General features: G+C 45.3%; 1 protein-coding gene across 2 annotated transcripts in view; it reads left to right on the top strand.

The window, feature by feature from the left end:
• The first annotated feature begins 1,018 nt into the window (after positions 1-1,018).
• The window catches only part of THEM4 (thioesterase superfamily member 4), a 47,092-nt gene continuing 34,883 nt past the window's right edge, over positions 1,019-13,227 (top strand). For both annotated transcript variants that reach the window (XM_032301913.1, XM_032301914.1), the window contains exons 1-2: positions 1,019-1,201; positions 8,283-8,466. In XM_032301913.1, the coding sequence (XP_032157804.1) occupies positions 1,106-1,201; positions 8,283-8,466 (280 nt within the window). In that variant the 5' untranslated portion in view covers positions 1,019-1,105. The remainder of the gene's footprint in view (positions 1,202-8,282; positions 8,467-13,227) is intronic.

Genomic DNA, 13,227 nt, shown 5'->3' with positions numbered 1-13,227 from the left:
GGCTCCCCGCCGAGCAAAGAGCTCCATGTGGGGCTGGATCCCAGGACCCTGAGATCAAGACCTGAGCCAAAGGCAGAGGCTTAACCCACTGAGCCACCCAGGCGCCCCTCTTTTTTTTTTTTTTTTTTTTCTTAAATCTAAGATTTTATTTATTTGAGGAAGAGAGCGAGCGAGCACAAGACAGCACAAGCAGGCCAGAGGGCACCTTGAGCAGGGAACCCCAGGGGCAGGGCTGGATGCCAGGCCCCTCCTGACCTCCATGGCAGTAAGACTCTTAAAGGACTGAGTCACCCAGGGGCCCCTGGGGCAGTTTCCTGAGGGACGTACGAGGTGACTTTTGGTAACTTCAGGTGACTTCTAACTTCGTGACTCCCACTGAAGAGAACATCCTTTTGTGCACCTTTAGTATTCTCCACAAACAGATGAAGAAACAGAGGCCAGGCGTGGAGAGGAGTTTGAGCTCAGGCCTGTCTCCAAGGCTACAGATGAACACGTCCTTCAAGAGTTCTTAAGAGTTCTTTCTTTTTGAAAAAAGCAAGACTTAGAACTTTTAGCTCTGCTCGGGGCTTTAAGGGGGCGGGAGACCCGGGGCAGCGGAAGAGGCTGAAAAGGAGCATTTTACGCGTATAAATGCACTCAGTAGTTGGAAGGCTCTCTATAAATCAATACCAGTCTGATCCCAGGGAACGTCTGTGGCCTACAAGGACCTCACCGCTACCGTTCCGCGTGTCCGCTCCCAGCCGCCGAGGGCCCTTCTGTCTTCCGCCGGACGGACTTCCCCGTAACACGCCCAGAGATCCCAGCGCGGGGCGGGAGGGGTGGGACCGGGCGTGGGGACGAAGGCAGACTGGAGCTGCCGGGCTGTGGGCTGATCCTCCTGCCCTCCCCGCTTCCGGGGCCTCGCTCCCCTTGCCCTCCACCCGGGTGGTTTAACAGTAGTCGGCCCGGACCTGGCGGGGCCAAAGTTTGAGGACACCAAAGGCCACCGCCCCGCCCGCCTCAAGCCGCGCCCCCTTGGTCACGTGTTCCCTCGGAGAATGGGCAGAGCCGGTGAGCCGGCGACTGCCAGGCCGTTCGTGTCGGAACCCTGCGCCCTCTCCGAGCGATGCTGCGGAGCTGCGTCTCCCTACTGCGGACGCCGGGAGTCCTCTGCGGCCCGCCGGGAGGCGCGTCCCCGCTGGCGAGGGACTCGTGGCCTCTCGTGAGTCCGGGGGCGGGGCGTCGGGAGTGGGCGGCAGTGCCAGGACAGCCTGTGTCTGGGGGGAGCGGGTGAGGACGGCCGCGCTGACCTGTTGATCCGCTCACCGCGGGGTAAAAGCTAATGTCAGTGCTAGACGTTGTTGTTAGCTGGGTCGCTTTCAGCCCTGAGAGCCAAAGGCGGAGACGGACAGGAAGGGGACACCGGCGTGAGGCACCCTCCGGGATGTTGGACTCCGGTCTGCAGGTCGGGGAGGATGGCTACGGCTGAGACCGGTAAAGAAGCGGTCGTGGGGGCGCATGGGTGGCTCAGTGGGTTAAAGCCTCTGTATTCAGCTCAGATCATGATCTTAGGGTCATGGGATGGAGCCCCGCGTCAGGGTCTTTGCTCAGTGGGGAGCCTGTTTCCCCCACCCCACCCCCCTGCCTGCCTCCTTGTGATCTCTGTCAAATAAATAAATAATCTTTAAAAAAAAAAAAAAAAAAGGGCGGTCTGGTTTGGGCAAGGTCAGACAGGGGCCGGTAGTGACGGTGGGGTCTGACCTAAGCAGTACTGCTCCTGACCATTACAGTATGTGCTCGCCAGAAGAGAGGTGTCCCTTCGAGAGTTCATCCTGATCATCTCTGCCCAGCGGATAATTGTCCCATAAGCCACTTTCTCAACTTCAAAGGCTGTTGTAAGAGGAAAATGAGGCAACGCTTAATGGCACTGCCTGTACTAAATAATGCTTGTTCTTACTTCCCAATGTTTCGCTTCACTGAAGTATTATTACTATTTTTTAAAGATTTTATTTATTCATCTGACAGGGAGAGATCACAAGTAAGCAGAGAGGCAGGCAGAGGGAGAGGGGGAAGCAGGCTCCCTGCTGAGCAGAGAGCCTGATGCAGGGCTCAATCCCAGGGCGCCGGTACCATGACTGAGCCAAAGGCAGAGGCCCAACCCACTGAGCCACCCAGGCACCCCAGTATTCAATTATTACTAATCGAACCCCAACAACATGTAAGACATTGGTCTTCATGATACAAAGATCAGTAAGCAAGGAGCTCACAGTCTAGTTTGGGAGAAAAGGGTGAATGGCTGTATGTTACAATGAAGTACTAAGGGAACATGGGACAGTTCTGTACTGAGCAAGAACTGCAAGCTGTCACACTTTTCTTTTAAAGAATAATGTGTGCAGACTGGTTATTAATCCTATACCATCTTTCACCTGGGAAAGAAAATAGCCTGTGCTGCTCTTACAGCAAAGATAAATTTATTACTTTAATTACATGTTGGTGCCTTGTAATCTGTGTTGAGAATATTTAACAATAGTATTTAGAGGCTTTGTAAGTCTTTTTTTTTTTCCCTGTTCAGTAATTTAATCTTAAAAGAAGCACATTGAAAAGAAGTCATAACTTCAGTTAACAAGTCCCCCTTAAAAAACATATAACCAAAGACTTTTCCCCTACAGAGAGCTACAAAAGGTAATGATTATCCCTAACATTTATCCCTCACGTACACAGTCTGTGCTGGGAATTTGCAAGTGCCTTTACATCAAATATCTCTTGAGTCCTACCCTGTTGAACTGAAACTTTTTTTTTTATTTCTCACAACATCACAGTGTTCATCTGAGGTCCTACACTCTACATGCCTCTAAAATTAATAGATTACTTCTCCACTTCCCCCTCCTAACAACACACAGAGACTAACAAAAATCTCCTTTCTTTCCACCCCAATCTGCAAAGCTGCAATTCTGGAATCATCCAAGGAGCTCCTACTTCTTTTTCCCCATGATCAGTCTCTCTCCACATCCCTTGGTCCCAGTATCTTAAAAGTCTCTTAATCTTTTTTTCCCCTTCATTTCTCTCTACCTAGTTTGGCTTCTAACCATATCTCATTCAGATCTTTGCAACAGTTTTAACAGCTTTCCCTGCCATTTTTCTCACCTAGCAATTCATCTTTTACACCAGAGAGTGTAAAACCTAAGTTCATATTACTGCTTTGCTTAAAGCTCCCCATAGTGGAAAAAAGTATTTTATCATTCAAATACCACCTTCGTGGTGTTTTAAAGACTACGTTTCTTTAATGAACTTCATCCTAGGAAATAACGTTTGTGAGATCGTCAAATATGACATGTTGTTTATGTCCTTTGATAATAGGCATTTTAAAAATACATTTGTTGTAGTCCTTGTGCTACCTAAAATCAGCTTTCATTTTGATGTTTGGAAACATTGACCTAGCCGATGAAATCTAAGCCCTGTGTTAAGGCCACAGAGGCTCAGTGGTGAGTGTTCCCCTTCTACTTTGCCATCCACATCTGGCTGCACATCTGGCTGCTCTTCTCATTGCACCTTACATCCTGAGGACTGAAATCCTGGCAGTTCCCCAAGGTGTCAAACAGTTGTGTCATCTCTCTGTGCCTTTGCTTGGTATAGCTCTCCCATTCTGTCCTTAGTGCACTTCTTCTACTTTAGAAACCACTCCATCAGTCCTCATCTCTGTTACTCCTGGGTCTATATGTACTCCTGTTCAAGTATTTTCCACACCTGAAGCTGCCACCACTTGAGGGCAGGGCCCAAGTCCTCTTTTCCCTCTCTGCCTCAACCAGTTCCTAGCACCAAAGCAGGCATATAGCAGATTTTAAAAAGTTCACTGCATGTAGTTGAATCCCACCCTTCAAAGTTAAAATCCGGTAGGTTAGCCCACAGCCAAGGGGTCGTTCTAGTTCTAAAAGTCTTCAATTATCTCTCATCCTGGTACATAAAAAGACGGTGGAACTGATCCATCCTAGAGTTGCCTGTTTAAGATTTTATTTATTTATTTGACAGACAGTGAGAGAGCACAGATAGGCAGGGTAAGTGGGAGAGGGAGAAGCAGTCTCTGCACCCAGCAGGGAACTGGATGTGGGGGCTTGGTCAGGACCTAAGCCAAAAGGCAGATATCTAAGGACTGAGCCACCCTAACTCTGGTAGAGTCGCCTGTTGAGACCTGTAGATGAGCCAGATCCTACAGTCTTTTCTACCTCTCAGCTGACATGTATTGCTCAGTGCATATTTATCTGTGATTGCTTAGATCAGTTTATTTCCAGAATTCATGTTCTTTAAAAGCCATGTGATTGAGACTGGATTCTAAGGAAATAATCCAAAGCAGAGAAAAAGCTATATTCAAAAATTTCCAGTGAACATTCTTACTTAAAGCTGCAAAAGATTAGAAATGCTTTAAATGCCTAACTTAAATGGTTAAGTAAATTATAGTACATGAGTCTAAAGGACTATTTTTCTGATGTTGAAAATGGTGATAATTGAGATTAAGGACGTGAAAAAGTGGGTACTACATAATTTTAAGTGGTGAGGCAGAAAGGAAAAATAAATTTCTTACTGAAATTATGAGTATATCAAGAAAGGTTACATTTGGGGCGCCTGGGTGGCTCAGTGGGTTAAAGCTTCTGCCTTCAGCTCAGGTGATGATCCCAGGGTGGTGAGATTGAGCCTCGCAATGGGCTCTCTGCTCAGTAGGGAGCCTGCTTCCTCCTGTCTCTCTCTCTCTGCCTGCCTCTCTGCCTACTTGTAATCTGTCAAATAAATAAATAAAATCTTTCAAAAAAAAAAAAAAAGTTCCATTGAAGGGCACCTGGGTGACTCAGTTGGTTAAATATCCAACTCTTAATTTCTGCTCAGGTCAGGATCTCAGGGTGGTGAGATTGAGCCCTGTGTCAGACTCCATGCTCAGTTCAGTGGAGAGTCAGCTTGAGATTCTCCCCCTTCCTCCCCATCTGCTCCTCCCCCACCCTCAAGCACCCCTGCTCTCTCATAAATAAATAAATAAATACGAGAAAGATCACATTTAAGAAAAGTTGGTAGAAAGACATAAACATTTATTATTGTCTTTTTTTTTTAGATTTTGATAGTGAGAGACACAGAACGAAACGGGGGTGGAGGGGGGGATGTTGGAGAGGGAGAAGTAGGCTTTCTTCAGAGCAGGATGCCCAATCCCAAGACTCAGGGACTATGACCCCAGCCGAAAGCAGATGCCCCAACATCTATCATTGTCTTGAGATGGAGAAATAATGTGGATTTTAAAAATTGTTTTATTTTGGGGGCTCCTGGGTGGCTGCCTTTGGCTCAGGTCATGATCCTTAGGTCCTGGGATCAAGTCCCCACATTGGACTATCTGCTTGAAGAGCGGCTTGCTTCTCCTACAGCTTGTGCTCTCCCATACAGGGGCTCATTCGCTCTCTAAAACTGCTTTATTTTTGAGAGAGAAAGTGCATGTCCATGAGCATGAGTCGGGGGAAGGGCAGAGGGAGAACCAGGCTCCCTGGATCCTGATTCAGGTCCAATCCTGGGATCCTGGGATCATGAGGAGCCAAGGGCAGACACTTAACTGACTGAGCCACCCCCGTGCACCTATAAATTGCTCGCTCTTTTCTTTACCAGATTTTCTGAACTAGGTTCTAAAGAGATGAGCAAATTCAAAGCCATAGGAAAAAAACAGGTACAGATCCTGGCTAGGGGTGGAGTTGTCTTAACCCTACTCACGTTACCCTCATGAAATTGTTACTTCCTTCTCCTCAGCCAAGGAGTTTTTAATTCTGTAGGGTTTTTGAGACAGGCTGCCTGTATTCTCAACCATCAGGCCAGGATCAGAGCCAGCTAGATAAGAGCCAGTGGAGGTGTCATGTATCAAGTGTCAGTGGAAGGCTGGTTTGCTTGTTCTTCCATCATGGCTCAGCCTTACTGTTTTGGTTTCAGGTGTGGTCCAAGTGTTATAGAAACATTGAATCTAAACTGAAAAGGGTGACTGGAAGTGGAATGCCATAGACTTGATAGTTTCTGTGATCTTAAACATTCCAAGATTTCTGCTGAAGCCAAAAAAAAAAAAAAAAAAACCCCCAAATAAAAAGTTTTCCTTTCCAGTGCCTATGGCCATTTGCTTTGTCCTGCTCCTTAATAAGTCACCTTTTCTCCCCCTCTAGGGCCTGGGACCTCTGCACCATTCCACTTGCTGCCTTGGGCACAGGAGTGGTAGCGTGGCCCAGTGCTGCAGAGAAATAGCATGGGTGGAAGCCATGGTTACTCTGACAGCAAGCACCTGTCTGCCCAACCTCCGCCCCCTCTTTTTGTTCTGTTTCTTGGTAATTGGCTCTGTCACTCACTGTGTTGCATAGGTCAGAAACCTGGAGCTCCTATTGTCTTTTTACTCTTCCCTTACTCATTATCTTCTTTTTTTTTTTTTTTAATATTTTATTTATTTATTTGTCAGAGAGAGAGAGAGAGCACAGGCAGAGTGGCAGGCAGAGTCAGAGGGAGAGGCAGGCTCCCTGCGGGGCAAGGAGCCCGATGCGGGACTCGATCCCAGGACGCTGGGATCATGACCTGAGCCGAAGGCAGCTGCTTAACCAACTGAGCCATTATCTTCTTAATGCAGTCATAATTTTTCACTTGGGTAAGTTATCTCCCAAAGCCTTGACACAGGAGTCCCCAGATCCAGTCTTGGTCCCTCCCATTATCTTTCATATGATGGCCAGATGAGTTCTTGTTATTTCCCTGTGAAAATCCCTCTGGGAACAACTACGGTTCCAGACCAGTTCAGGCCAACTAGCATAGTATGGAAGTTTCTCACAGCCATGCCCTTGTCTGTATTTCTGCAGCCATCTGCTCTTCCCCTTGCACTGAAACAAAGCCAAATTTCTTTAGACCTTAGTTTCATCATCCGTAAAATGGGGATGATAAATTAGTACCTACTTCATAAGTATTTGGTAAGTGTGGTGGTTCTGAGGCCCCATAAAACTGTGTTATACCTCCTTGCTTTTGCGTATAGTTTCCCCTTGCCTACAGTACCCTTTCTAGCTAGCTAATTTCTGCTGTCTAATTGATATGGTGAACAAAGGTAGAAGAAAAATTATTAAGTTTCCTTACTATACCCCATTAACAAGTCCTTCAAACAGGCGGAGTGACATTTCTTCTAGGAACTCATTTGCCTTTATGTTAATACTTTGCTAAGAGCAAAAGGCAATCTTAATCTAAGCCCAACCCCCAGGATCCTGTAAGGTCTACTTAAACACAAAAATTCCCTTGGAAACTTCCATTATCTCTACTCCCCACCCTAAGGTACATGTTAGCAATCATCCTCTAAGCTTACCCTCTATACCTGAAGGGTCTCAGGACTCGGGTTTTATTTGACAGTAATAAATGACCCCTTCCCAACAACAGTCAGCCCCCTCAAGGTCCTGGAAACTTTGCTTCCAAAATTCCTTACAATTTATGGTATATCCCTAACCCCTCCCAACTTGAAGGCATATAATCAGTCACCATCACAATCCCAGTGCAGCTCTTTCTACCCATGGGTCCCGTCCTCGTGCTTTAATAAAACCACCTTTTTGCACCAGAGACAGCTCAAGAATTCTTTCTTGACCATTGACTTCGAAGCCTAACATCTTCCCTACATCAAAATCAAGATTTAGGGGCGCCTGGGTGGCTCAGTGGGTTAAGCTGCTGCCTTCGGCTCAGGTCATGATCTCAGGGTCCTGGGATGAGTCCCACATCGGGCTCTCTGCTCAGCAGGGAGCCTGCTTCCTCCTCTCTCTGCCTGCCTCTCTGCCTACTTGTGATCTCTCTCTGTCAAATAAATAAATAAAATCTTTAAAAAAAAAAAAAAATCAAGATTTAGGTCAAAAAATTCCTTCCTGAACCACCACCACTGCCCCCCTCCTGCCCTCCACAACAACATCTGAGCTAAATATCTCTCCCTGTGCTCTGGGTCCTGCGTACCCCATTAGTAACTCTTTTACATTCATCTGTTTACTTCCAGTTCCTGGTTTACCTTGTGCTTAAGGTGTTGTGTTTTGTTTAAAAAGAAAGGGAATCCACAGACCTGAGCTAAATGCTGCTCTATTACAAGCTAGTTGGGTGACATTGAGCAAATCTCAATCTCTCCTTTCAAGGAGGTTGGTCTGGCTGATTTTAAAATTTGCTTCTACTCTGAAATGACCACCTTCTGGAAAGAGGAGAGGCAGAAGCAGCAAGATAGTCTCAGGAAAAAAGAAAAATATGTTACAAGATAGGGTTCCCTTCCCATTCTTCTTTTTCTCTTCTCTTTCTTCTAGAGGTCATATTCATCAGAGGTTGCTCACAGGGACCATTCTCTCCCCAACCCCAGCTGGAGCAAGGACATGAGACTCATTTTTGACCAGTTCATGAAGAAGAGTGAAGATGGCTCTTGGAAACGTTTGCCTTCATATAAATTTACATCTTCTAAAAGGCTTGAAGAGGTCAAAATCTTTTTTCCTGGTAGGAACAACCACTCTCTCATAAAGAATATTTAAATGTTAAATACAAAACAGGAAATACTGAGGCACTGGATACTGATGTGGAAATGTTGGGGTCTAGATCCACGGCCAGGAAACAATTCTTGAGGTGTCTTTGGTGCAAAATGGTGGTTTTATTAAAGCACTCGGACAGGCCCTGTGGGTGGAAGGAGCTGTGGCTGCTGTTGGCTCTTGCTCCTTGCTGCTCCGGGCTTATGAGGAGCAAGTGATTTTATACCTTCTGGTTGGGAGAAGTAAAGATAGGGGAAGTTCCAAATGGACTTTCATAAAGAGGAATGTTAACAATCTGGTTATAAGATTTAATTTTACCTACATTCCTCTGCCTTTGTTCCCCACATCATTAACATTTTGCATTAAAGTGTAATTGATAATTGATGAACTACTATTGCTAATAGTATTAGTATTTTTTTTTTTAAAGATTTTATTTATTTATTTGACAGAGAGAAATCACAAGTAGACGGAGAGGCAGGCAGAGAGAGAGGAAGGGAAGCAGGCTCCCTGCTGAGCAGAGAGCCCGATGCGGGACTCGATCCCAGGACCCTGAGATCATGACCTGAGCCGAAGGCAGCGGCTTAACCCACTGAGCCACCCAGGCGCCCAAGTATGTTTTTTTTAAAGATTATTTATTTGACAGAGATTACAAATAGGCAGAGAGGCAGGCAGAAAGAGGGAGGAAGCAGGCTCCCCACTGAGTAGAGAGCACAATGTGGAGCTTGATCCCAGGACCCTAAGATCATGACCTGAGCAGAAGGCAGAGGCTTAACCCACTGAGCCACCCAGGTGCCCCGATAACAGTATCCTTAACCATAGGTTACATTGGGGTTAACTCTTTGGATTGTGCTTTCTATGGGTTTTGGCTAATGTATGATGCCTGGTATCTATCAGAGTATCATACAGAATGTTTCCATTGTCCTCAAAACCTCCCTGCCCTCTCTGTTCACCCTCCCCACCATCCCTCTGAACTGTGGGCAATGACTGATCCTTTGACTGTGTCCATAGTTTTGCCTTATCCAGAATGCCATATAATTAGGATCATATAGTATGTGGTTTCTTCAGATTGTTTTCTTTCCCTTAATAATCATTTATTCAGGTGCATTTATTTTTTCTATAGCACTTAACCACCGTTTGACAGACTGTTTTTGTCTCATACCAGGGTGTGAGCTCCAGGAGGGCAGGGATTTGTTTTTTCAAGATGGATTTATTTGAGAGAGAGTGTGCACATGTCGGGGGAGGGGCAGCGGGAAAGGGAGTCCTAAGCGGACTCTCTGCTGTCTCAGAGCTCTACAGGGGCTCGGTGTCATGGTCTCGGGACCCTGAGATCACTTAACCTATTGCGCCACCCAGGTGCCCTGAGGACAGAGATTTTTGTTTTATTCTCTCTGGGATCTCCAGTACTTAGAACAGTACCAACTACCTAGTAAGTGCCTTACAAATATTTGTGGGAAGAAGAGAGGAAAGGAAGAAAGGAAAGAGAAAACAAACCCAGAAGACCTGTTGAAGGTGCTCTACCTAAAAGGTAAAATTATTTACCTAAAATCTCTGCCCTCATTGAGCTAACACCATAGAGGGAGAGACAGACCATTAAAGAAAGAAAATACAGAGTATATCAAATGGTGATGAGTGCTATACAAAAAATCAATATGCACCTTAATTTTTTAAAAAAGAGTTTTTTAAACTGACCTAACAATGTTATGGTAGTTCTTTGTATACTACATAGGATTCCACAGTTCTGTACGTTACTCAGTGCTCATCACTATAAGGGTAGCTGCCCTCTTACTGCACATTGCCATCACAGCAGTATTGACTGCAGTCCCTATTCAGTTCTTATCATCTCCCAAAGAGAACTTTTTAGTTCCTAAAATGTGGTGCCAGATCTCTGGTATAGGAATTGGGAGGCCCATTGCTTTATTTAAAAAAAAAAATTTTTTTTCTGGGCGCCTGGGTGGCTCAGTGGGTTGAACCGCTGCCTTCGGCTCAGGTCATGATCTCAGGGTCCTGGGATCGAGTCCCGCATCGGGTTCTCTGCTCCGCGGGGAGCCTGCTTCCTCCTCTCTCTCTCTCTGCCTGCCTCTCTGCCTACTTGTGATCTCTCTGTGTCAAATGAATAAATAAAATCTTAAAAAAATAAAATAAAATAAAAATAAAAAATAAAAAATAAAATTTTCTTTTTTTTTTTTAATGAAGTTGAACAGGTTTACCTCAGGTGTACATGGAAGATACCTAGGGAAAAGTGAGTAATTCCCCGGGTGGCCTTAGTCACCAGTTTAAATACCATCTTCAGCTCAGGACTGAAGCAGGGCATGGGAGAAGGGGAGAAGTTGTGGAAGTAACCAGCAAAAAACACAGTAAACAGGATAAGGTTGGTTAGGCAGAATTAACTTGGTGCTTTTCTCCATAGATAAGATTCTCTTCAATGTAGAGCCCTCTTCTATTTGGACAGGGCATGGGGCAGGGTGGGGGGGCACCATTACAAATGGAGATTTCCTTTAGAAATGTAAATTTCCCACTCAAAAGGTTAACTTCTCTGTTTTTGGAGGTTCCCCTGTGTCTGCTGTTCCTCAGAATAAGCTTGAGGCCAAAGAGCCATACTTTGGGTTGGCGCGTTCTGCTATCCTTCATTCCCCTCTTTGAAGCTTCATGTCTTTGAACCACTCTGTTAGTCCTGAGAATATGTTAGTTCAGTTAAACAGTTGTGTCTCATTTCAGGAGGTGGTATTGCAGGGGGCGTTCTGCATAACGTGAGCAATCAATCACCTATTTAATAAGAGGCATTTTTTTATGGAAATAAAACTAAATCAAAGGTTAATAGTTGGAACAAACTATAAACTCTGTTTTTGAGTCCAGAGGATAGTTAAGAAGATTTTTAGATACTGGGCTCAAAAGCATCTCAGATGGGAGTGAGGGCCCAGCCAAAAAAACAAAATTCAGCTGAGCAGATTTGAAGATCTAATTGGGTTTATTAAATGATTCATGAATTGGGCAGCACCCTGTTTGGTAAGCGGAGAGGGGCTCCCAGGAGTTACACAGAATAGAAGGTTTTTATTAGAAGGAGGGTGGGGCAAGGAGTTAATAGCAGAAGAAAAGGATTGCAGGCAAGCTTACTGTCACCTGGAGGAAAGGGTACTGGGTCTTATCATGACCTCATTTGCTTTTGGGGGTGGAAAGGGCCTAGGTAACATTAGCTCATTGGTGATGACAGGATGATGCCTGACTCAGTTAAAACCTTTCTGGGGGAGGCTGACACTGCAGGTAGATTAGATATTAAACCCCAGTTTCAGAACAGTCTGGGTGACTCAGCTGGTTAAGCGTCTGCCTTCCAGTCAGGTTATGATCCCTGGATTCTGGGATCAGGCCCTGCATCAGCCTCCTTACTCAACAGGGAGCCTGCTGCTCACTCTCCCTCTCCTGTTCCTCCCTGCTTGTGTGCACTTGCTCTCTGTCAAATAAATAAAAGTCTTAAAAAATAAATAAGCAAACGTTAGTTTGGTGAGTTGGCCTAAGTGATGCTGATGTGGGAAACAAAGGCAAAAGGAAAAAGTAAGGCTAAGATTGTGACTTGTTCTACATACAGATTAATCTTAATTTGGCTATTTCTGGAAATGAGAGTGCTTATAGAGAGAAAAATTTATGTTTCAGTAACCCACCTTTGCAGATGTTACTGACAATTACAGTTGTTATAGACAATTACAGTTCTCATTGTCTTTGAATGTTTGCTGTTTGCCTAAGCTAGAAAACTTGAGGTAAATTTTAGAGAAATTTCCGCAATAGCTCATGTATAGACAGTTCCGTGTTTGTCGGAGGTTCCTGGTGTCAAAGCAACCCCAGACGTCCCTTGAATGAAATTGCTATTGATGAAGTCCCAGAACCTAAGTCAGGTTCGGTGGGGTGAGGAGGTTCGGAGCCGACGACTAAAGAAAGAATTCTTAAGACGTCATTGGTGCAAAATGGTGGTTTATTAAAGCACGGGGACAGGACCCGTGGGCAGGAAGAGCTGCTGCCCCGGGTTGTGAGGAGTGGTTGGTTATATACACAGGAGTTGGGTAGGTGAGGACAAAGGGGTGTTCAGAAGGGCTATTGGGGCAAAGAATACTATCAGGATATTGAAGGCTTAGTTGCTATCAAGTAAAGACAATTGGAAGTCTGGTGGAATGTTACATTCCTGCTATCAAGCATCCTTGTTAATAAGATTTAGGTTTAGAAGAAATTTAACTTTATTTACTTTTCCTTCTACTTCCACCTCCTTCGGTTTTTATGGAGGGGAGGGTAACATTAGGCTTGAGGAACTGAGTTCTGTGTCTTTGGAAATTGGGCTATTGATAAGGTAACTTCTTTGTTGTAATCTCAAGGAAATTTGCAAACCAAGGGAGACTCCTGTCTTGCAGGATTGCGATCTCAGCAAGTTAACTATTTATCATTTTATGGCAGTCAGGGGTGCCTGAGGAATGCTACACATATGGAGGGGAACAGATGAAGGGGGGGGGTGCAAGGCGCCAGCTTTTGCTTTGTCCTCAGCCATCCTCCTGCTCCCTCATCATTCCCCCCTGAACAATTTTGACCCTTAAATCTTTAAGGTGGTTGAAGGTGGAAGGTCTCATCTTCTGTAACTTCTTCATGCTGAATAGGGGCGTAGAGCTGTCCCTACCTGCTCGGGTCAATATTGATCAGGCTAGGAACGTATAGGGGAGTTACAAAAGGTGGAGGCAGCTGAATCCAGCGCTGATAG

The sequence above is a fragment of the Mustela erminea genome, chromosome 10 (assembly GCF_009829155.1).
Source record: "Mustela erminea isolate mMusErm1 chromosome 10, mMusErm1.Pri, whole genome shotgun sequence".
NCBI classification, from domain to species: domain Eukaryota; kingdom Metazoa; phylum Chordata; class Mammalia; order Carnivora; family Mustelidae; genus Mustela; species Mustela erminea.
This window is presented reverse-complemented; position numbering and strand designations above follow the sequence as displayed.